Source organism: Cebidichthys violaceus, unplaced genomic scaffold (genome assembly GCF_023349555.1).
Source record: "Cebidichthys violaceus isolate CVI_PGR_0920_01 unplaced genomic scaffold, fCebVio1.0.p SCAF_13, whole genome shotgun sequence".
NCBI lineage: Eukaryota > Metazoa > Chordata > Actinopteri > Perciformes > Stichaeidae > Cebidichthys > Cebidichthys violaceus.
The window spans coordinates 15608423-15633310 of record NW_027176296.1 but is presented as its reverse complement, the minus strand read 5'-3'; the positions used below and the strand labels follow the sequence as shown (position 1 = coordinate 15633310).

At 46.6% G+C, this 24888-nt stretch overlaps 1 protein-coding gene across 3 annotated transcripts; it reads right to left on the bottom strand.

Moving 5' to 3' along the window:
• Nucleotides 1–231: 231 nt before the first annotated feature.
• Nucleotides 232–24077, bottom strand: btbd8 (BTB domain containing 8). Of its 3 annotated transcripts, none has more exons than XM_068707914.1 (19): nt 23993–24077; nt 23040–23158; nt 20918–21097; nt 19792–19898; nt 19245–19359; nt 17500–17589; nt 16608–16688; nt 16423–16519; nt 15377–15465; nt 13769–13871; nt 13085–13267; nt 12795–12950; nt 10085–10214; nt 9112–9173; nt 8036–8579; nt 7385–7472; nt 5542–5666; nt 3534–5456; nt 232–1148 (listed from the first exon to the last, which is right to left on the bottom strand). In XM_068707914.1, exons 2-19 carry the CDS (start codon nt 23141–23143, stop codon nt 643–645), a joined length of 4683 nt encoding a protein of 1560 aa, XP_068564015.1. In that variant the 5' UTR covers nt 23144–23158; nt 23993–24077; the 3' UTR covers nt 232–642. The 3 variants fall into 3 exon arrangements, with proteins under 3 accessions (XP_068564015.1, XP_068564016.1, XP_068564018.1); XM_068707915.1 differs by lacking the exon at nt 23993–24077 and adding an exon at nt 23389–23982; XM_068707917.1 differs by lacking the exons at nt 17500–17589; nt 19245–19359; nt 19792–19898; ... (1 more) ...; nt 23040–23158; nt 23993–24077 and adding an exon at nt 16958–17110 and having other exon boundaries at nt 234–1148.
• Between the last annotated feature and the right edge of the window lie 811 nt (nt 24078–24888).

Here is a 24888-nt window from a genome sequence, read left to right as displayed (position 1 = left end):
TTTTCACAGGGGAGTTATCTTTCGGTTGATATTATTTCGCGGTGGACATGGACGTTTATTTACTAGTTATGCTAATTTACAACAGCTGAGTGTTTTTTTTGTCTTTAGAAATATCCGTCCACAGTACAAATGACATCACAATAGAAAAACAGCTTCTGTGTCACATTCCTCTATGACTTTGCAGTGAATGACACTTTTCTTTTTTCAATAAACACAAACCTTTATTTTCAATATGACACTAAATGCAAGCCACTAGGCCAATATTATTTTTTTTCTTTAAGAAACTTCAGTCAACCATATTATCAGAAGACTGCCATGAGAAAGAGGTGGGTTTTTTCTTCTTACTCTATTCTTTTCTAGAGTTTCAAAGCAACATCAATTAAACAGACATACAAAAATATCAGCATGCATAACAGCCCGTTTGTGTCCAAAAAAAACAGTCCACCGAGGGCATGATGGGAAATTGCAAATAAGGTGCTGCAAAGCCCAGAGTTCTGCAGAGTCCAGAAAAAAAAGACATGTCAAAAAAGACAGACGGAACATGATTATAAATCATAATGAATTAAGACAAAGTCGATGTAAAGACGTTCATAGAGAAGGTATGAACTGTCCGGCAGGCTCTCTCTCTCTCTCCCCTCTCTGTCAGTGATGCGTTTCCAGTTCCACGATGGTCCACTCCCCCTGCGGAGAGGCAGCGTCTTCCGGGGAGAAGCTGGTGACTGTGATGCTGGTGGAGGAGTCCTCCATGGGCGAGATGAGCTCCGCCCAGCGCTTGAAGGTCTCCTTCTCCGGGGACAGGAAGCCCTGCGAGTCCAAGCAGTCCCGCGACAGCGACAGCGTCTGCTTGATGAGGTACTGGGCCAGGTTGAGCTCCTCAGGCACGGGGTTTATGACGCCCAGGTTGGACTCGTGGTCCGAGAGGAGCTGCCTGAGCAGGCTCCAGTCCCGCTCGGCAAACTCATTGCTTTTGTCATCGTCCAATCTTTGCTTCTCCTCCTCCTCCTCCTCCTCCCCTCTAACATTCCTGTCCCTGTCCGAGCAGCGCTCAAACGCTTCTCCCACATCCGTCTCGTAGATGGGGGAGAGGGCTTTGGACGGTCGGCGGTCATGTTTGCCGGTTTGATCCAATCTGTCACAACCATTGTCCCCTAAAAACAATTGACAATACTGCAAAATGACAAAGTGCTTCACTCCTCCACAGTTCTTTTACACATTTCAGAGACTAGTCACTGCGCACTACAATAAAACACTGAAAACTGGATGTTTACTCTTAATGCAACTGTGTCCTGAAAGAAGACATTCCTCAGGGAAGTTAGGTGAGGACGGCAGAGAAGCAGTGACACCGACGGTCACATTGTTAAATAGCTAAACCATCACAAACCTTTGATATTCACCAACTTCCAATATGGACGTCAACGGAATACAGTTGCCTTAAAAGGTAATGCAGGGAGGAGCGCTAACCTGAATGCATCTCTTTATCCACCTGTTCAAACAAAGTAAGCCATGCATCGCCAGCACCAGTGAACTCGACACTGCATGTGTCAGTCAGTAACAGTGATAGGATTTTTTTTTTGTTTTTTTTGTTGAGATTTTACGTGCAGGTCTCTGAACTTCAATACGGTCACAAAAAATAAATAAGAATATGCAAGCAGCGGTGCTTTACTTTAGTAGCACAAAAGACGGCACACCGCCGAGATTCTTTTTGACATTCTGCGTTTTCTGTTTCTTACAATTAAAAAAGAAAAAAAAAAAAGGCAAAAAGGATGACGTCACCGATCACCGTTTTGGTATTGAAAACAACACGATTGACCCTCAGTAGTGGTGCAGCAGGATTTCTTATTCTGAATATGGCAGTTGAAAAAAGAGAGACATGGCAGGACCGTGACGGCCGCTCTAGAGACACATCACACACGCGCGCGCACACACACACACACGCACACACACTTTACAGAGGCTACCGACACGACGCAAACCTACTGAACACGAGCTCATAGACAACAGCACAGTCTTCTTCAAAAGTAAAAGTCTATGAATCTAGACGGATATATATATATATCTATACACGTCTACTGGGTATGACAAAAAGGTAATGTACGATGGAGGAAAAACTAAAAACGTACACAAAGACGACAGATGGTAGAGGGAGGAATGTCAAAATAATTTAATAATAGCATGCATGTGTGCAGTGCAGTGCAAAATTAAATACAAACAAACAAAAAGAAACCTCAGGAACGGGTCCATTCTCGAATAGAAATAAGAAAAAACGAACAGCGAGGAGATGCAAGGGAAAGGTCCCCCGTATAACAGAGCTTTCTGAGAAGCAGTGGCAGCCTAGTGTCCTCTATTAAATCATACCTTGATGTCAGGCAGTCACTCAAAAGAAACTTCAAGGAAAGCGATACTCGCTTGTAATTTAATTGAACACAAATAATAATAATAATAATAATAAAAAGGTGCTACACAGAGCAGTTCAACATCAAGACATCTGTGGAAAATCATTTCCAGATGTTGGTGTAATTACTGTCACCGAGCAGCGCCTCTATAAACTGACGTGGTGAACCACAAGGCTCAGAGCTGCCCGTGCTTTTATGGCACCACAGAAGAAGAAGAAGAAGAGCGTCTGAAACCAGAAGTTTGTGTTTCTCAAAATGGCAACGGTTCGATACACATTCATCTTTTACAATGAAGCAAAAGGAAAACACTCGCAGCTACATGTCCTGGGGGAAGGGGTTCATGGGGCATTGTAAGAAACACAAGCTTCATCAACGTCACCATCAGCGGCATGAAGTGATCTCGACGGTGGTCAGTGCAACAGTAATTACACCGACTAACCACAAACGATTTGGCAGTGATATATTGATGTTAAAGTCGTATTTAAAGCACCTTCCACTGTGTCAAATTATCTATGGCTTGAAAAAAAAAAAAAAAAGGCTGTTCCACTGCATAAAAGAAATGACAAAAAAAAAAAAGAATCAAAGAATCTTATTTTTATGTACATAAAAGTGCATTGGTATGACTATGTCACAGGCCTTGTCGCAAGGCAGATTCTTTTTTTTTTTTTTTTTTTGACAAATACAATTCTATGATCAGTCTGAATGAAATGTACACCGCTTCACCCCTTAAACTGAGTTACCAAAGCCTAAATGCCTGAAGGTAGTTCAGTCGTTTTAAAATGTACAGTTTAGGTTACTTGCTGCGATGAAACCAATCTCCATCCTTGAAAGGATATCGATGTTGCAAATTCAAAATTTACAACAGCTACACAATCAATGGGTTGAAATGAGAGGAAGCTTTAGCTATGAAAATAGGATGACTTCATTTGAATTTGAACGTGTGTCTTTAACTAGTTACTGCACTATATCCTTTTTTTTTTTTCTGAAAGAGGGATGGGTATACACTGGATGTGGGTAAGGTCTAGGGATCAGAGCGGAGGAGAATGGATCTTGCGGGGATAAACTAAACCTTCACTGATGGAGTTTTAGGGATAAGAGATGGCTTTGGGGTCTAGGAAGGGTCCGTAGATCATACATTACCTGCTGGAGATTGTGCAGCATGTACAGGAGGCTCCCCTGTCAGCTGAGGCTCATTTAAGTCTAGATGTAAATCGGCTTTCTTGCTTTCTGAGGGATTGCTGTGATTTTTGCGCGGCCCTCCGTTGTATTGTTCGGTGTGCCGCAGGTCCAGGTGGCACGGGCGCTCCTGGGGAGCGAGGTCTCTGGCGTCGGCGTCCGGGAGGGGGGCGCCGCACTTCCCTCCGTCGCCCTCCTCCCGCGGGGGCTCCCGGATCTCCGTGAGGAACACGGAGGATTTGTCTTCCCGTTCCTCGTCGCGTTTTCCGCGCTCCGTCTCTGCGCTTGTAAGGTGGCCCGGCGGGTTGTTCTGTTGGTCGCCGGAGGGGGCGCGGTTGGATGGAGGCGCCGCAGAGTCGGACTCAAAAACGTCACAGGGGGTCGCCGCGTCATCGGGCTGTTGAGGCGGCGTTTGGACGCCGCCCTCCTCCGAGCCCAGCTCCTCGCACTCGTCGACGGAGAGCAACACCGACCGACGGAAGTTGGAAGTGGACTGGTAGTCGGGCTGGTCGTTCTCCTGGTCCACGCCGTCGTCGTCGAAAGCCAGGTTGACGATCCCCTGGAAGAGCGGCGAGGGATCAGTTGGCGGCGGCGGGCCCGGAATCACCTCAACTTCGGACCTCTCGTCTTCCGTGGCCTCCTCATCTTCGTCCTCCTCTTCCTCCTCGGAGGAGAAGAGCTGCGAGTCCGGCGCGGTTTTCACCGTCACGGTGACCTCGACCTCCGAGGGCTCCTCCTCGACGGGAAGCTCGTCTCGATGCAACCAGGAGCGAGGACGCTGCCTGACCGCCTCCTCCTCGCTGGTGGTTTCTGCTTCGCGCCCGCGCAGCCGCACCTCCACTCTCAGCCCCGACCCGCCCTCGTACATCTTCAACTCCTCCGGGGTGCTGGTGTCGCTGCTGCTGCGGCCCAGGAAGTCGTGACAGCGCATGGTGCCGCACTTGGACACGCCCCTGTCGTTGGAGCAGTCGTCGTCCTGCGAGCCCCCGGCGTCGTAGTCCTCCGAGCGGGGCTTGATGTCGTCGGAGGACGTGGTGTGTGTGCTGCCGGTCTCTGACTCCGGGCTGACCTGATGGTGGATGCCGCTCCAGGAGGAGTCCTCCAAGGGAGCGTCGGTGCTTCCCACGCTGCAGGGGGTGTCTACGGGCCGTTCGGCGTCTCTGGGAGAATTCGGGGAGCCGACCTCGTGAGCTCGCCCTCCGCTGATGTGAGCTGGGATGACACCGATCGGGGACTGTTTCGCTTTACTCCCTTCAGTGCGCTTGCAAGTGTCTGCGTTAGCACATTTGCCACGGGGGGGTTTGTGAGCTGCTGGTGCACTCGTAGTGCTTTGTGACAGTTTTTCGGTCTTCTGGCGACTCTGCTGAGGGCTTGATTCTAGTTTGAGGCCGGGTGGATCCCCTCCGCTCTGGCTTGTTGGCTGTGTACAGCCTGCTGCAGGCTGGTCAGACAGAGCTACCTCCTTACTTTCTATATGCACCTCGACATCCCCGGTGTTTACAGTCGGTGCAGTTTTACAGTCTGAATTATTACCGTTCGCTGCCTCTTTTCCTTTAGTTCCTGATTTCTTGGAGGCGGATGCAGCTGAGGTTTTGGAATGTCCTCCAGATTTCGGAGAAGCTTTCTCTGCAGATGAATCGGCAGCGCTTTTCGGCTTTGGTCCAGACTTGGCGGCTACAACTGAAGATGGCTTGGAGGGGGCTTGAGAGGCTTTTGGCGGTTTAGCGCTGGATTTAGCCGAGGCTCCGGTCGCCGAAGCGGGTTTGGCGATCTTCTTCTTCTGAGCTTCACCGGCTGCTTTGTCTGGTGCGGAGGATTTCAACCCGTCTTTGCCGTCTTCTTTCCTGGGGGAGGCTGGCTTTCTCGTGGAGGATCCATGCTTAGAGACTAACCCAAAGACAGAACGGGACATTAGGACGTCGCTCCAGTATACTGACAGACATTTGAATGCAGCAGACTGTGAACACCTCACCGTGATGGTCTGGTGTGACTCTTCCCTTGGCGTCGGCCTTCGCTGCCGTCACTCCGGTGGACGCTCTCTCCGCTGCACCGGTCTTCACTTTGCCACTTTCTCTCGCACTTGACTTGTTGGGAGGACTGCGATTGGTTGATCAAAAGAAATACAAACAACAAGAGTGACTACACACGTTTTACCACAAGATCCCAAAATAATGAATACCTCCGGCTCACATCATCGGTAATATTTAGGAGAGGAGTTGCTGGGAAAGTAAACCCCAAATAAATGCTCGACACCAGAGGGGGGCAGCAAAGCGTTTTCACCCAGTTTTGTCAAGGACAAGCTTCTCAGACATGAGCCGATTATCAATGCAAAGAATTTCAAGTTGTTACTTGTGTCCTTGTGACGGATGCTGCACCCTGGTTATGAACAATATATAACAGTAGGAACAGGAGAGCACATTTCTACAGAGTGAGATTTTCTGTGTGCCCAAGGTTGATGGATTTTCATTTTCTGACATCTTAGCGAGTCTACAGAGGACAGTTTGATCGAATCAACCTGAGATAAAATAGTAATAATATAAAAAAAAAATGCATAATTTGTATCGCTTCCCAAATCGAGGATAGAGGAGAGTTCAATGTTAACTACCCTCCCAGAGTACCTTGCTTCCGACTGTATACAGCCAACTTCGGCACACAAATCCATAAAAATGTAATCTGTATTCTCCACAGGCGATCTGTTACCTGTGCCATCTGTTTCTGCACACAAGACGGCAATACAAAGATGTTTGGTTAGGCTATCAGCTATTTGTTGGCTGACTGGCACGCTTGCTTTCCAGGGAGGCTGTTAAATATTGATGTGCTCCCTGGACAGATGGAGTTTGGATGATGCAGATTGTAAAAGGGATATTTTTAACATCTTTGAAGGACAGATAAGAGGCTTGTCAGAAAACGCTCCGCAGATGCTTTTAACCTCCCGACAGCCACGCGTGTGGCCTAAAAAAAAAAAAAAAAAAAAAAAAAAAAGCCACCAGGTGATACCGTCATCGTGTTCGTCCTACTTTTACGTTACTGAACACACGTAGTATGGTAGGTTTGCTTTGCTTCCATGAATACTTTCCGCTAATGGAGAGTATGGGTGTATTGGCATTGAGCTCAGATTGCAATTTGGCCATGTTAGAACTGCAGTGAGGATGCATGGCACTCAGACCTGTTCAGACGAAACTCAAATTCAGGCCTTACAGTCTGCAGAGCGACCGAACACAAACACATTTCAGTCCCTTTACAGTAGGTGACTGTGGTCAAAAGGGTCTTTGTACAATTTAAATTGATTTAGCTATCCTTCAACATTTTGATTCTCATGATATATCTTTGGGTTACTTAAACGTTTGTCCTTCTTATATAGATATATATATCTTCTGTATTTTAAGTGTTTATCCTATGAGTTCTTATCGGCCGTATTTTGTCATTTGAACGCAGCCTCTTCCACGGCCACTGGTACTTATAATATAAACATATATTTATGAATAAATACATATGACATATAGATACTAGTGGAATGCTACACAGGAGTTCATCTGTCTCAGAAATAAGGAATATCTCTATTATTTTCTGAGTATTGTTTATTCACAGCTGTATAATGCTCTTTCATTAATGTTGGTCTGTGTACAGGAACCACAAAACCCTCAAAGAGAATCTCCACAATCCTCACTTGAGGCCTTGGGCGGTAGAAAGCCATTTAAGGTAGATCCACCCAATTGAAACGTCCAAGAGGAAGTAGACAAGGACATCACTGAGAGCCTAGCATTTCACCGATGACACAGGACGCAGTGAGAACGCACACTGCTCTCAGCTCTCACCTGCTGATCTTTGCCGTATCGGATTTCTGAGGAGTTTTCGTCAGCGGGGATTTGTTCACCGCCTTAGCCTGGTGTTTGGGCTTTGCACCTGCAACACAGACAATGAAGCACATGCACAACTGTTAACAGACGTCTGTCCAGGCAGATAGAATCTACATTTCCTGAAGAACAAACCATGAGATCTTCAGGGTAGCAAGGATACAGAGTCGCGTAGAAAGTCACTTTCAGGGTGGGGCACGGGGACGCATGCTGCGATTGTACGAGCAGGACAGGAAGCTGAGTCCCACTAACATGAGTCTGGGTTACCCCGCCTCCTTATAAACCCCCCCCTAAAGAAGCTCAAAGTGATCCCTGTGGGACAGCTGCACAGGCTTTGACCTCTGCTGAGAGTTTCTACGCTGCACTTTGCTTCCTCAGAACATCAACATTCATACATGACACTGCGCTCGTCTTTCACAAAGCCCCTCTTGGCCACAACACGACACTCATCATACTAATTAGTCTGCAGGTCCTGTCCGTATTTCTGCTACAGTATTTTGCCCGGAGCGTAATCCTTGCCGACGCTTAAGCTCGTCTACTCTGTCGTCCTGCATTGCAAATCGGCGCCCGTCACCACGATGAAACGTAAAGGAGTCAATAAAGAGAGTGAACCTGGGATGGAGTGGGTGTCGTTGCGAGGGCTGCTGGCACCGTTCTCCGGCGAGGCGCTGCCCGATGTGGACGAGGCGCTGGGCTGAGCGTGGCTGTTGCCAACAGTGCCGTCAGACTTTCCCGCTGAGCTCTTTTGAGCCTTCGCTGCCCCAGTCTGGCTTGTAGACGTGCAGCTCGGGGGAGACGTTTTCGGCCTTGCGCCGGGGTTTGGCTTCTTCTCCTGCTCTCTAGCGCCGTGAGCGCTCCTGGGCCCATTGGCGCTGGCTACGTCCCGCCTGGCCCCCGCGGCTCCCGTGCCGTTGACGACCGGTGCGCCGGCCGACGCCGTCTTCGCTTTTGCGGCTACACTGCGGTCCCCGGGCTTCTTCGCAGTCTTCGCCTTGGACGTGGGACCCTCTCCCGGTTTGGTGGCTGTCCCCAGTCCATCGGACTTCATGGCTGATGCAGCGCTGCGGGAGACAGAAGCTGCGTGTTCGGACACCCTCTGTGTCCTGTGCACGGGAGGACTCTCAGGTGCAGATGAAGGGCATTTTACAGCCCTCGACTGCGGGCGAAAAATGTACCAAATTAGTCACGTAACAGTGAGGCAGGATTAAATAGCAAAAAGAACTTGAAGAAATAGTCCCCCTTTCTTTCTACTTTGTGTCATTCTGTGAACTTCCGCTAATGACCTGAACAAACTGGGAACTCATAATTGCCGGTTAGTGTCGGCGGAACAATGACATCAGGGATTTGTGTCTTGCAGTTTCCAATCAGCACAAAAAGACAAAGTTCTTGTTTTGACTGCATCAAACCACTTTGCCAGAGATCTGCAGGAGCTCCACTGCTCTTAACATGCTGGCGATCCCTCTCTGGATCGCCTCAGGCAGGCTTACTTTAGCGATACATCTGTTTAGAGAGGCCCTGCTGCTAATTCTATACAGTATCTGTAGGTGGGGCATTTATGACACATGGCATCTGTTGGCCACAGACTGTCATCACTGTCAGGGATTACACACATTGACATGGATTTTTTTTTTTTTCTGAGCTAAAACAGCCTCAAAAGTTCACAGCATCAAGTTGGGTGATAATATTACCTGTGAGCTCGTGAATACAGGCTTTTTGGCAAGTCTTCGATTGTCCCCTTTATCAATGGCATCTGTCAAAAATAAAAAAGCCAGTTAGTGTGCACAACAGACTGTTCAAGAGTAAAAAAAAATAAAAGATGAAAAGGGCTGCACCAATTGTATTTCCAAGACGCTGCTGTTTATGCGAGCTGGAGGATCTATTCTATTCATTCACAAATTGCCATTTCCACACCCTGTGTTTACCCTTTAGGAAACAAACAATAAATCAATGGGTCGATCACTCAGGCAAGGACTAGTCCAAACAAAGCACAGCCATTTCTATACTTAACACAGCACAATTTCAGAACCTACAGATTTATTTTATAATCGAAAGGAAAATGAGGTGAAATCGACTCTCTTTGCCTGTGTTATGTTTCCATGTTGGACCTGGAATCCGATTTCACTGGCAAGAAATGTACCAGTAATAGCAACACGCTGGTACCAGCAGCCAAATAAATTATTCATGCAGTGGATTTCAACACGTTACAGCAAAAGAAAACAGCCCATTATTTGGAACTGTGGAAGCTTCCAGTCATGGTCAGACCCACAAAGACAGGAATCCAGCCTCTCTCACTCCCACCCATGAAAACAAGCACGGCGTGTCTGGTGCATTTACCGCGTTAGCAGACACACTCATCTGCCCAAGACAGTTGAGAAGGTAGCTCACATGAAGCAAAAATGTTTAAGGGCAGCGCTGTGCAAACTGTACGTGGGTTAGTAGTAGCCAGGCAGCTGTGTACAGAGAAGCCATTAAGTATTAAATCAGCCCACAGCGTATGCTCCAAGGGCTTCGGTTCATCTCTAATGATGCAGAGCCACTGCTTCAGCGCCAGGCTGGGTTAAGGGAGGGGGGGGGGGGGGGGGGGAGAGAGAAAAAAAAACACAGACACACCGCAGCATTAAAGCCCTGCTGGTGTCTCATAGCGAGGAGTTCCTCCCTTACCTGCCAGTATCCTCTCTCTGTGTTTGGAGGACAGGGTCTCCCATCCCTGCGTGTGGCGGACGGCGTAAAAGGTCTGAAGCAGGAAGGTCCACAGCCGACTGCGCAGCGTACAAATCTGTTGCCTGAACGGCTGGCGGTAACACGGAGGAGAGAGTGAGTGAGAGAGCGAGAGAGAGAGAGAGAGAGGGAGGGAGGGAGGGAGAGGGAGGGAGAGGGAGAGAGAGAGAGGGAGGGGAGAAGAATGGAAAGGGGTGCGCTAAGGCACAAGCGAATCAGCAGCTGCTTGGAGAACCTTTCACCATGGCAACAAATACCCCTCCCTCCCTTTCCCTAGTCTCCCCCCCCCGTCTCTGTTGCAGAATCCACTTGAGCGAAATCAGTGATGTCAGCGGCTGATGCCCATTCTCCCGTTTCCACGCCCGATTATAAAAACAGGGCTGGAAGGCAGGGGAGGAGCCATCTCCACCTCCTCCGCTGCACTGACCACACACGCACACACACACACACACACACATACACACCCCTCACCCAGCAGATACACAGCCAGAGATTAGTGAAGGCCGCTGGCACACGTCACAGTCTCCCTCAGCCTAATCCATTCTGCCATACTGTACGGTGGTTATAAGGGTTATGTGCTCTAACTTGTGCAGCCGGGTCTCTTTCCCTCTGGAAGGCGGCTCACAGGATTAACCTGCCGGCGGCTCGCACTACACATTTTGTTGGTTCTTTAATCTCTTAACTGTCTTGACAGACACGATTTGAAATTATTTTCCCCGATATGAACAAAGCTTACGGTTCGAGACTTCGAAGGTATCATCTTGATTTCATGCTTAACTACCATAGGCCAACATTTCAATACCCGTTGATGCATCAGTTACAGTCGGCTTCCATCTGTATTTAAAGACTAAATAACCAAAACTGCTCCAGGTCAAGTTTGGGATGAAACTTGTGATGGTGTTCTTGAGACTCACTGGCTGCATCATGTGTTGTTAAAGGTAACCTGTGGAGTTTTAATTGATGACATTTGCGGAGCTCATCTTCAGAAAGCATTAAAAGATCAACACGATGCTTTGTGCTCCTCCGTATTTGACAGTCGTACTGAGTGAAAGCCCACATGACAGAATGGTGTATACGCATGAGTTCTTTTCTCGATTTTCTCACCTAATGAAACATGAATTCAACAACTCACGATGTACAACGATATCAAATGTACGCGGATAATAATGTTCAGTGCTATTTGTGATGGAGAGCAAATGAATGTGTGGCCGAAAGCCCCAAAACCACCATCATAGGAACCCTCGTCCACCAAAAGCGTCAGACCCATTTCACATCCTGGTTAGGAGCGGCGCCGCAAACATGCCGACCCATTCAGACCAACCATGAACACATATTTACCCAAAGGTCCTTGCTTTGGTCCCAAATGCCAAGTAAATGTGGAGTTTGCTCTTCCAAAGCTGTATCCAGAATGAAGTAAAGCATATTGTGATAATGAAGATGAAAAAACATGATGGCTGTTGGAAAAGACGATCAAGTAACTCTAGTTGAAGGAGCGAGAGCTCAAACACCTCAGAACAGAAAGGTAACGCCGTGTTCACACCTGTAGTTTGGATCACTTGAGACAAAAAGAAAAAGCCCTTTCTCCACTGACTACTAGTCTGTTTAGGGTTCTAATGGACTTACTCCCAACAAAGGGAAACTCACCACCTTCTATGTGGCGGTCCAAATTAAAGCAATAACTTCCTCAGTGCCCGCTACATTGACCCGGAAAGATGAGATCCGCTGTTCTTCCTGCATCCAGCGCCGTCATTTGACGTAGTAGAAGAAGAACTACTTCAGCTTGGATCTGTGTAGCCAGGCGGCTCTAAAAGCTGCTCAAAAAAAAAACAGAACTTCCTTGTTCTGTTTGCTTGTATTGCAAACTAGATACGTCTCCAACAGAGAAAAATGACATCCCGAAATACGAGTGCAGAGGACACCGTGTTTTGGGTGACTCGGATATTCAGCTGTATGTAATTGGGCCGGAGGACACGGCCGAGGCATTGCAGCAATAGAGAGGCCAAGGCTGCAGCTGCGTTAGCCGTAACGGTGGATGTGGCCGGCGGGGATCCTCCAGGCGTCGGCAGCTAGCGCCTAATTCGTACTGCTACATGTAGGCGCTGCTCCACGAGCAGGACAACTCCGCTTTCTGGTCAATAAAGCACGCACTGAGAAATGTATTTCCCCCATGGACTACATTTATCATCCCACCAGGCATGCCAGAGATATCGCGTTCACAAGGATGGACATAAAAACAACGCATCTCAAGGTCCAATTACTAGCGGTTTACAGAGGTTCCAACAGCATCTTAAAGTCTTCTCTGGGATTGTTGATCAAACTCTCCAATCTCTGACTCAAGTCGGATAGTTGGAGTTACTTTGTCCAAACATCGTACCTTGAGGAAGATCAACAGCAGCAGTTGAAAGCTCTGGCAAAAGCTAGTAAGTGAATATTGAGTTTGCTTAGAAGCAGGTCACCTTTTCAGGCAGTTCTAGCGCACTTGTTTGGTCAGAATTCAGGCTACAATGACTCCGTTCTCACTGGTCTTAATGAACGGGACTATATGGGACCAGGACTACACAGCTCAGATGTGAGCGCAGCCTATTAGTCTCAGTGGGATTGTCCGCTTTTGAAAAGACAACTGGTTCAGTGCAGAGAATGTGCTTCATTTCACCTCCTCGTGTCTTTGCCCCCCGTCCTCTTCCATGTCGTCTCCACATAGATAGTGCACAGCAGCGAAAAGATCACAGCAGTTGTCAACAGCCACGCCTTCTCTGATGGCCGAACACAGCTTCTTCAACAACGTGGGCTCACGGGTAAACGCTTCCCTCTGTAACGGAAGGTAACAGACACTGAAAAAAAGCTCCCCCCCCCCCCCCGTAGAAACCTAAGCCCAATACATCCCCAGGTCCTCGCAGAAAAAAAAAAGGAGAGTGCATCAGCACGGCTGCACCGCCGCCTTACCCTGCAGAGGTCCTGGAAGGCCCGAGTAAGGATGACTCTGGGGAGGTGCTGGACGATGACGCGCAGGCTCTCCTCCTGGAGCTCCGTGGCGAGACTCCTCACCTGTTGGGCCCACTTGACTTCCGGCAGGCTGCCAATCAACTGCTCGGTGCCACAGAGCATGGTCACGGCGTTCTGCACGGTCTAAATGGAAACGCCTGTCAGCTAAAGAAACTCTGGCGAGGCGCAAACACAGAATAAAGTCAAATGAACACAGCCCGATATAAAAGCGCTCTCTTATCTCTGCCCGGGATCTATTGATCGGCGGAGGGTGTCCCAGAAATGCGTAATGGTTCTTGGCCGGCTCTGAATCTTAATACTTGCCAAAGAGCGAACAATAGTACATTTGTCTTGCTTTGCTCACAGAGTGCACCCCAACACTTTGATGGTGATGAAAGACAGACTCGAGATTCAATTATCAATTACCACACTGGATCACTCCCCGCCCGTCTGCGTGCACGTCGTTTTCCTAAATTAGTCCGTCTTTAATAACTGACAATTTAATAAAGGTCATGTTTGATTGGATTATGCTTAGAGTTCCTTCCTGTGGAAAAAAAAAAAAACCCCTCTGGAGAATGGGTTGATGATATTTGTGTAATTGCATGAACACAGTCCTGCTGATGACTGTGGGAGGGAGGAACTCACCATGGTCTCAGTTACCGCCGTTAGACAGGCTCCGTGGAGCTCAGGGGACAACAGGGAGAAGTTCCTCTCGCACCAGGTCTTCACAAAGTGATCAGCGACCCACCTGTGACACACACATTGTGGAGAGTATCTGTAGATCATTGCCTTTGGGTCTGAGTAACAGGAGCGTTTGGTTTCTGGGCAATTTGGACGTTTTCCACCGTAATCAGTGGAAACGAACTCGCCGAGGCCCTTTTCTACGTTTCTGCAGTGTCAAAGCGAGGAGGCTCGGAGCAGCGGCAGAGCTCTGCTCGAGGGGATGAGAAGGTCAGTAACGCACTGCTGCACAGAGCAGCGCAGCTTCCATTCACCGTCATACTCGCATGACTCATCAAGACTCAGCGGAGACAAACCCCCCCCCAAAATCAGGAGCATGGTTTGCTTGCAGAAGAATCAGCTGCAGGAGAACTCAAAATGAAACGTTCTCAGTTTGTGCACAAACGAATCGAAAGGATATATGAAGACATGACGGCATATAGCAGGGGTCACTAATAGGCGGTCCGCGGTCCGGATCCGGACCCAGACGCCGTTGTATCCGGACCCTGGACCTAAAACCGCTAGATAATTGAGAATTATTACATTTTGACGGAGCGCCTATATTTTAAATGGTGCATAGTTACGAAATCATTTCACCTCAGGTTGGTAACAGACCACCTCAAGGTTTCACTTAGACAGACCCAGGACATTCTGATGTAGCATTTCAAAATAAAAGCCCTTCAAAATCTGCATGAGATAACGTCAAATCACAAATCTCATGAATGTGATTTGAAGTTAGCTCATGCTATATATGCGTGTGTATATATATATATATATATATATATATATATATATATATATATATATATATATAATATATATATATATATATATATATATAATATATATATATATATATATATATATATATAAAATATATATATATAATATATAATATATATATATATATATATATAATATATATATATATATATATATATATATATATATATATATTATATATATATATGGCACTAGTTTACATTACAAGTTAGATAATATTGTAATGTTCCGGACCTTTGCACGAGGAGATTTTCTCAATCTGGACCTTTTGGAATTTTAATTGAATACCTCTGGCATATAGGTTTCCAGTTATATCTCATCCAAGGACAACACAACACACTAGTGTCTATGAAGTATTGTTTCCTGAACAGCAACCTTTAGAGATGCTTTAACTCTGATTCACTTCATTTAAAACAACACAACTCAATCAAGACGTGTGAGAAATCGTGTATTCATGCAGATTTCTTTTTCTTAAAGAGTAATTCATTTTAAGAATCACAAATATTGATACATTTTTACTTAACAGAGTGGTGCATTGAATCACATTAAAGCAAATTGCATTACACGACTAACCCTGAGCGCCTTAATAACACAGAAGTATGAACCCACATGCTGGTTACCTAGCAACAAGATGCTGATGTAACTTGCAGTGGTGAGAACGGTGACAGGTTAACGCGTTGCCTAGTGACTTTTCCGAAATGTTCATTTTCCGTCTGTAACATATTTCTAGAACAGCATCAGCAGACTCACCTCTTACACAGCATGTGGAGGTTCTGAAGGCCTAAGGCGTGCGTGAGGGACAGACACTCGAGGACCGTTTTCTGAACCCCGTCGATTGGCTGCCGAGAAGAGAAAACAAGCATCACTATCGACACCGAGCACCACGTGAAACCAACGAGTGTGAAGCCAAAGGACTAAAAAAAGGGATTTGTTCTCCGTGTCCAGCTGTGATACTCCACATACTGCTACGCCACTGTTGTCCTGCACTACAGAGATCTGATGTACGACGATAAGATTATAGCGAAGAGAAACATTCGAAGTAGAAAAAGGTCCAACTGTCATTTAGAATCAGTAACTTGTGACGAGGTGCGATGATGACACTTTGCATTCAGAGTGCATGCTATGTGGATCGCATCAAGCACTCTCTAATGACAGACAGACTGAAGGTCAGCCTTTCAGGTAGGGATGCATTGATCCAACTTTGTCTCTCCCGATACCGGTTGTCGTACCTAAACTCTAGTGCTGTCTTTCACTAGATCTCAAACCAGGGATTATTGTGGTGCAACAAAACTAATTCTGTGGCCCCGCCGTGATTAAATGAATGTAACAGATACCCGATCCACTTAATGAGGTCGGTATTGGCCCAAATTTCAAGCAGGGTGGAATGAACCGGTTCTCGCTTCACAAACTCAGGAGCAAGTACGTTCAGAGCGTTGTTCACGGAGGCCCTAAATCCTTTCATCTGGTTTCATGCTGCGGGGGGCACATCAAGCCTGATTATATTCATGTTTGTGTTTAGGTAGGCACACTCATCTGATGTGAAGAAAATTCTTATTTTACAAAATGTCCATTCAAATATATGAATCATATGTTTAAAAAGTGCAATATGAAGTCCAAGAATACATTACTACTGTTCCATTTATTTTTAAAGATAGGCGAATAATCCTGTAAAGTGTGGATATTGAAAATAACTGAACATATTTGAAAAATGTACCTACCTGACACATAGTAATACTACGCCTATGAAATCCCTCGTTTCACCTCTTATTCACTAGTACTCCTGATGTATAGCTGACCTTGGGGAAGAAGCGGCAGTAGTCCCGGGTCAGAACCATCTCCACCACATCTTTCAGTCCCTCTAAACCCAACATGTCTGCTGCCAACACCACCTGACTACGGGACAGGAGACACCAAATACAGACCGGGTTGCATTCTATGGCTCTGAATTAGAACTCTGGACAGTCTGCTCAAAATAGAGTACCTGGCACTGGCTCCAGGTGGCAGATCCACTATGGCTCCATACATGAACTGGAGCAGGATCTCCATCTCATCTGGCCCTAAACTGGAACGGTTAACACAATAATAGTAAGTATACAAGTCATATTCCTCGTGTTAACATACAGAATTGTCCCCAAGCACAATGTTATCTCGGTGAATCCAGGCACACAGTGTTTTATTCTGTCTATACTGGAAACACGACCGAGGACGCTGTAAACAAAACCCGTATATCATGCAGCACTGGAGCCATGTGACTGCAGCCCGAGGTCCACTTGACAGGACCCCCCCCCCCCCCCCCCCTCCTCCTCGCACGTCAACGCAGCAGCTCCTCACTCTGACAGCCGAGTCTTCCCCCGTTACCCTCAGATCAGTAATGTTGAGGCGGGTGACACGTTTCTCCCTGGAGGAAAAAAAACAGGCCTCATTTGCCTTTCCCCCGCTGTGAAAAGAGACTGTGAGGTGGTGGTGAGGGGTCGGGGGTCGGGGGTGGGGGTGGGGGGGGGGGGGCTCTTCAGCAGGCAGTGAATGAGAAGACTATTACACAGGAAACGTTGCAACCTTGCTTGGTAGAAAATCAGAGCGAGCCATTTGCAATTCCACCGGCAGTGGGTGGCTGCGCGTGTGTGTGTGTGTGTGGAGTTCAAACACGGCATTGTGAGTGAACCCCCCCCCCCACCCCCCACCCTCATATACTGTATGGAGCCACCTCTGTAGCGAGGCCTGAATAATGAATGCGGCACATGCAGTAATTCAGCCGTGTCGTTCAGGAATGAAATGTAGCCCCCCCCCCCCCCCCCGCTCGAACCAGGAGCGGAAGGTGTTATCATCGATCCGCGTGACCCGCTGCACGACGATGCTGACGCGGCAAGTCTTACCCTTGCAGAGTGATGCACTGTCTGGAGCTCTCCATCCAACTCCCGCTCAGCATGGCTCGGAAGTACTGGGACCGCGCGCACAGGATCGCCCTAGAAACCCATTAAAGCAGGGAGCGGCATGTCAGACCCGCCCACCGTTTTAATATTTCACATGTCATCTGGGGGGGCCTGTGTGCGCTTAAGTGGCTTTGAAGTGACAGAAAATATAGTGTGTGTTCTGTGGTCTCTGGAGACGGTGTGTGTTCGGCATCTGAAGATTGTACTGTCAGATATGGAAATAGAGTATTTAATTAGCTTCAATAAAGAAGAAGGCTGGTGATATTCTAAATCGCATTAAAAAAGGACCAACAAACCAAACTTGATCCCTCTAACAAGCACTGTGTGTGTGTGTGTGTGTGTGTGTGTGTGTGTGTGTGTGTGTGTGTGTGTGTGTGTGTGTGTGTGTGTGTGTGTGTGTGTGTGTGTGTATCAAAGCATGATGTATCTTATTGCTCTGGAGCTCCGAAAGCTATTACACACTCAATGAGCCGTTGAACTGTAGCACAGGGTGACATAAATATGACACTGTTGCTCAACACAAACACCGTCCTGCTGCCAGAAGCACTTACCAGGATGCCAAAAGTGGCATCACCTGCAGCTGATTACAGTCCCCCCAGCACATGCACTATGGACTCCTGAGTTAGGTTTGCTAGAAATCACAGAGCCCGTCTGTTTTAAGAAATGACTTAACTTACATAATATATCTGTGCCCTTTTGTAAGTGTACAAATGCTTGTTTGTTTACCATTTAAAGAGCCACTGCTGTGTATGAACACTAAATTCATTTTAAGCGTACACACAGTCTATTGGGTGAGAATCGCTGACTCCGCCTTCAAGTGTTCAGTAGGAACCAAAGGGCTCCAGTCCTGAGAGGTACGTGTAATCATAAAGTACTGTGAGACCCACAAACATATTGTTGCCGTTACAACTCTTTGTCATTTTTACATCAAGATTGTGTCTCGATATATTTTCCTTAAATTAAACTGAGGAATGATTAGCTGCATGGTGGATCAGCCAGAGGCCATACTGACAAACACACATACTGTGATCCTAAGTCCAGACCAATAACTTGTACCCACACAGAAGAACAGAATTTGGGTATCAATGTCAGTGCTATGAGAAACATATTTAAACACAATGTGTATGTACATGAAGCGATAATATGCTCTACTTTCTATGATGTGTAGCCGATATATATATTCCTTTCTTAGTAAGATGAATGAATCACCGTTGTCAGAGGTGAGATTTCTTCTACAAACCCCTCATTCAACACCCGTTATGTGGAGAAGGAGCTCTCTATGTCATGCCTCGTAGGTTACGCTCTCGTGTTCTTGTGCCGCGCTACGTTATTGCGTTTCAGGCGCCGGGCTGGAGAAGCCCCGGTTCAGTCTCCGGGTGCAGCGCCTCACACTTTGCCGTTCCAACAGATCACTGCTGCAGAGCAACCTAAAGAATAGCCCTGCCTCCTCTCTCTGACGAGCTCTCGCTGGGAGAAACCTGTCTCCATGGCTACCAGCTGCTGGTACCAACCTCTGCATCGCCGAGTGACCGCCCAGCGCCGAGAGTTGGCGGCAGATGTGCGACCTGTGTGCCGTTTTACATCTGGTGAGAGCTGGCGTGAACGTGCTCTCGCCGTGACCCGCAGCCTACGATGATGACCACACGTGTGACTGAAATGGATGAGAGGACCACCAGAAGAAGCTCTACCTGTGGCAGGAGAAGACCTGCTCCGCTACCTGGATGGTGATGTCACACTGCTCCCCCCTCTGGTACAGATCCAGCAAGTCAGCTCCGAGGCCCGAGGCCGGCTCAGGAGCAGCGTCTGGAGGGAAGTTCAGATGGATCATGAGGAAGGGCGGGGGGGAGAGAGAGTGACGAAGAGAAAGTGTGAGACACATGACACGAGTATGTGTATGTGTGTGTGTGTGTGTGTGTGTGTGTGTGTGTGTGTGTGTGTGTGTGTGTGTGTGTGTGTGTGCGTGTGTGAGACAAAGCAGCGGTAGCTCTCACTAAACAACTAAAAATACCGCAAACAATGAAGAAAAACGTTTAAAAGTGTCCATAGTGGGGCCGTGCTGCAATTAGCGGTAGCGGCAACAGGGATCCAAATGAGATTAGCTCCTAAATGGATTACAGCTGAGATAACATGATGTGAAGAGGGAAGGGGGGGGGGGGGGGGGGGGGGGGGGGGGCAGCTCATCGGCCACATAACCCAGAATAAACCCTCTGTGGAAAACGCTGTTCATCTGTTTACCTGAGTCAGAGGAACTATGAAGGTCCGCCGTACTTTCTGGTGCCAAGCCCTCCACGTCTGGGATTATTTCAGAGGAGCGCATGCTCTGGTCTGCTGTGTACAGGCACCTATGGAGAGGGGGGGGGGGGCTAAAGGTTAATTAAAACTAGGCCTTTCACACTTATTTGAATTCCAGTCTCATGTGATGCAATGTGACTTCAGTGACACAGAATGCAAGCCTGAGCTGAGCAGGATTTACTCTTTAACCTCAGCGAAGCGTTTCATGAAGTCACCGGCAATCCTCTGAAGTTATTAACAAACTGCTGCAGTGCATTAGCCACGAGTACTTCTGAAATATGCCACCCGGCATGCTCTGCCATAAAAATCTGGCATCGACAATTGATATCGGTGCCAAATTTTGACTGGAATCGTTACGAGCCGCTTCAATAAATTCGGAGGCAACCTCCGGGATCAGGATATCGCCGACATCAATTAATCTGTGGATTCTGTTTTATTTAAATAATGGATCAATCATTTTGTCAATTTTCCAGAGCACAAGTGGATTCAGATTGCGTGTTTTGGTCCGACCAACAGTCCAAGAAGATATTCCATTCATATAAAACACAGAAGAGCAGAATTCATCAGATCACCAGCAGCAAAGCATTTTTCTTGGAAAATTTATCTAAAAAATAACTTATTGTCAGAAAAAACCTCGGTGAAAACGGCTCAGCTAGCAATTTACAAATGATCATAAACACCGACACGCTTCAGGATGCGTGTGTCTCGACACATGAAAACGAGATGCATTATAGAATGGCTGCAGCATTTGTGATGCTCCTTGAAAGCAGCACGCAAACAGCAGCAGATCCTGCAGATTAAAGACGGAGCGCATGGCGCCCTCTGTCAGAGAGTCTGTGAAACTGCAACACCACAAGAGAGGAGTGAATGGTGTCTCTTCACGTCCCCTGCTAGAGAGCACATGTAGAGTTGTTGCGTCACATGAAACTATTGAGTGGTTTTCGTTGAAGCTATAACTGATTTTTTTTTTCCTCTAAAAGGGGCAAAAAGAAATCGTCTAAAAGCCCAAAGCGGAAAAAGAAGCAGCAACTATAAGCTGTAATCAACATTGGACCCATCCACGGCCTACCTGAGGAAATCCTTCAACCCGGACAGCTCATAGTCGGACAGATGGACAGCGGAGGGATCTTTGTGCGTCTGTCCCCGAAGGACGTGAGGAGCTCTGGCCAACAGCACGGCTCTGTGAGCTTGAAGCGAGCCGGACCCAGCGAACAGAGAAACATCCGCCTCCAGCTCCTCCTGCAGCAACCTGGGGACACGCATTAAAACACTTCATCAGTGGGAATCATCACCATTGACTAGGGAAAAAAAACAATACAACACAAACTACGTTTGGAGCCAAATTGGCAAAATGTGCACATTGAATAGAGTTGTTGTGATAGCGATACCATACTGGAAATGCCTCCTGCACAGCCTGAAATGCTGGATTGGGTATTTAACATACATTTAAAAGCCAACACAGAAAATAGACAATAAACAAAGAGCTTCTTAGCCAACCTCTAACATCTACGAGGCCTATTTCTCCACTTCAGACCAGCACAGTCCTGAGGCGGTCCGCTTCTTCTTCTTCTTCTCCATCATTATCTCTCGTCCCGCCTCTATGACTGATCTGGGTGACCCAGAAACCAGTCCGCTAAAGGCCAGCAGGGCGGTATGAGATTCAAATTTGCGTGATGCTGTGTCCATTACTGTAAACCTCTGATGAAAAGTGCCCGAATTGATGAAGCACCAGTGCAACAAGCGGACTCACGTCGCTGTCAAATAAAACCCAACAAAGTGCTGCAAAGAGCCCCGTGAGCTTGTTTCTGGTGATCTGTGAGGTTTTATATTCCAGATCCACTGATCCTATTACCTGAGGGGGAACCCCACTCTATACTAATACTAATACGTAACAAAAGTATGTTACCTTTTCTAAATTCTAGGGTGTATTTTGAGACTAAGACCTGATTAATGCACATAATTGAAACCTAAACTGATTTGTCTCATTTCTCCCAGTTAGTGAATTGATATGTTTATATGCTGTCAAATGTGTGTGTGTGGTATTCAAATGTGTGTGTGTGGTATTTTTCAACTCTGCTGCAGCTTTCTACAGAAGGATTCCTGACATTTGAAAGCAGTTTGACAAAAGAAATCTCAACTCAGGGTCCAATTACTAGCTTACTTAAAGTTTTCAGCTCCATCTTGCGGACTTTCTCGGCAGAGGTTTACGTGACATAAACTAGTATTTAAAGCAATAAAAAGAAGTAAAGGTATTTTAAAAAGTTAAAGTAACTCTATCCTTTGAGGTGCGTGTTTATATTTTGACTTTTATAAAGTTAGAGGACTCACAAGAGAGAGATTACACACATTAAAGCAGCAGCAGAGGCCGGGATATCCTGACTCTTTGCCTCTGAAGGATCGTGCTCTTGACAGGGTTTACAATTTGATGGCATCCTAGCGGTGAGGCCAGACCTTTCCAAGACGGCGGTAACATGAGCCACAGAGTGGAAAACCGTGGTAACGCCTCACTCAGAGACCATCCTCACCATAACAACACGATTTATTAAGGAGCAACGGACTCTGGCGGTTCGGCACACTGCGGCTCAAGTTACCGCAGTTTCACGTCGGAGAGCTACGGTGGCCTTCAGGTAACGTCAAAAGAGCAAAAGGCTTTCTGCAGAGCCAGCGTTTGGTTTGTCCTGTACTGGGCTGAAGAGAGAGAAAAATAAAACGCAGTGCAACACAACTCCATGAAGAGGACTCCTCCCTATGGAGATATGAAGGGCTCATATAAGCTGATGAAAACACAGCGATAATGCAACAAATTCATGAGAAATTTAAAAGCGACTACACTTTGTGTCAAGTAAACTGAACTTAATGACTGAAATAGCCTTGTTTACAGGAATGAATCGCTCCTTTTAAAAACTTAAAAGTGGTAACTGAGTAAAGATATTTTCTTGTCAAACTTGTTTTATATGACAGCAGAGATCCTGATCACACTGGATGAACCAAGCTGGTCTTTAAACCAGTTCAGTCCTACTGACAGGCCATTCACAGGCTCCACATGAAATCTGAGTGTTTTCCATTTCACAGCCCCGCGTTGCTTTGACCACAGTGGGAAAACTTTAGGTTTTTTTTATTGACATTTGCCAATGATCAACGTTTTTTAAACCGTGCTTTTGCAGTTGGGTGCGTACCGTCACACGCCTTACCTGTCAAGGTCTGCAGATAAAGCAGATGATAAACATCTCCTCAGCTGCTCTTTGTGTCTGCGCTCTTTGGCCTGGAACTCCCTCGCAGCCTCTGTGGCGATCATGGTTCACTGGGTTCCCTGAGACAGAGACAAGACAGACACATGTGAATACATCCCAGTGGCATGAAAAGAAGAAAAAAACTAAACAGACACATACTGCTGGAATACAACAAGCCACATATGATGCAATTTAAGGCTTTTATATTTTTTTTTTAATCGTATGAGGTCAGACTCCCCGAGGTGACACGACATGACTGGCTCTGCTGTGAGGAGTGCAACACAATCTCTCACCACACACACTGACTCACGTTTACCAGCACTATCACCCAGAGAGGCGCTGTTTACCGATTTGAAGAAAATCCACTTGAAATGGGAAGGGATGACCTCGGCAACCCGACACAAATTCAGTTAATATTATGTGTCCAATAAAACGATTTAACCGTAACGTTAACGTTACGATTAAAACGAGAATAATAGCTTAAATATTAGACAACCAGCTTCCCCTTATCTTCCAGGGAAAAACAACGCTGACAACATCACGAATACTAACCAGCTTCCCTCTATTTCCATATAAGTTTCATTGATTACAAAATGAAACACCCTCAGCCACACTCGTACAACCATAACGTCACCTATGCTCACACGTGTATTGTTCTTTTTCTCTGTGCTGTCAGCGGAGTAACATCACTCTCATTTTCCTCTCGTAGCTAGCATGCTAGCGCTAGCTAACGCGGGCTAACGTTGCCGCTAGTAACACTAGTAACACTAGTTAGTTATTTTCTTGACCCTTAAACCCTGAATGCCCGGTGATAAAAATGGACCGGTAGAAATGAATTGTAGCAAATGTCAGTCGTTAAGTATGTGGTTCCGTAGCGAGCTTGAGTATCTCCGTTAACGGGCTGACCCACTGACCGTTGTTGTTGACATCGCCGCTGCACGCTGTTCGCCACCCGCTAGGACGGGATTCGCAAAACGCAGGAGGAGTGGATAAGTCGTCACACCCGGAAACTATGGCACATGCGCAGTGTAAACGAGGGCGGTGCCGTGTCCATGTGGACTCAAATGATGCGTTCATGTGCTGCAACTAACCTCGGAATTCCAAACAATGTTTCAAAATGCACGCCTCTGGCCTGCCCGGTGATAATGAGAAGGTTGTGTGATGTATCCGACCTATCATAGAAGAACACCTCACGCTATAACTCAGACTACATCGTAGAATCAGAGCAGCAATGCCACTCAGATCTGAATTGATCAGTAGGCCTATGTTTGCAGTTAATATTTCATTCAGCTTGGTGCATTTTTTTCAATGATATTTTGTTGTTGAGAAAAAAGCTACACTGTAAATAGACAACTTTAAAGTAGACTATAATAGCCAAATCTTTTAATAAAAACAGTGTGTCTCCATATATTTTTGAATGTAACAAAACAAGCAAACATTCTATTTAAAAAGCTAATGATAATAATGATGATGCTTATAAAGAGGAAATAATTTCTCCGCTCCAATCTGTATTATATTCATACGTTCTTCTCTTTTAAAAAAAAAAAGGACCTGAATACTGACCTGAATTTGTGCTGGTCACAATATTTCCGATTGCCGGTGAAGGCAACAAAAGAGCTTGCCCCTGACGTCATTGGCCTCTCCTGCATCATTGCTCCTAACCTCTGATGCCAGGGCAAATGTAACTGCAAATGTTTGAATCAGCATTAAACAAACACAGAAGTCAAATCTGGTTGGAGAGTGAGATCTACTGCAGAGTGATTTGGTGCAATATTGATTTTACAACATTCTTAAGGCATACTTGAAACGA

Bases quoted from the DNA above. Each gene is read 5' to 3' on its own strand.
- btbd8 (XM_068707914.1), bottom strand. From the start codon at position 23,143: ATGATCGCCACAGAGGCTGCGAGGGAGTTCCAGGCCAAAGAGCGCAGA. The intron at 8,580-9,111 runs GTAATATTATCA...TTTCGCCCGCAG, and splicing joins CTGTATTCACGAGCTCACAG to TCGAGGGCTGTAAAATGCCC. The intron at 7,473-8,035 runs GTTCACTCTCTT...TCTGTGTTGCAG, and splicing joins CGACACCCACTCCATCCCAG to GTGCAAAGCCCAAACACCAG.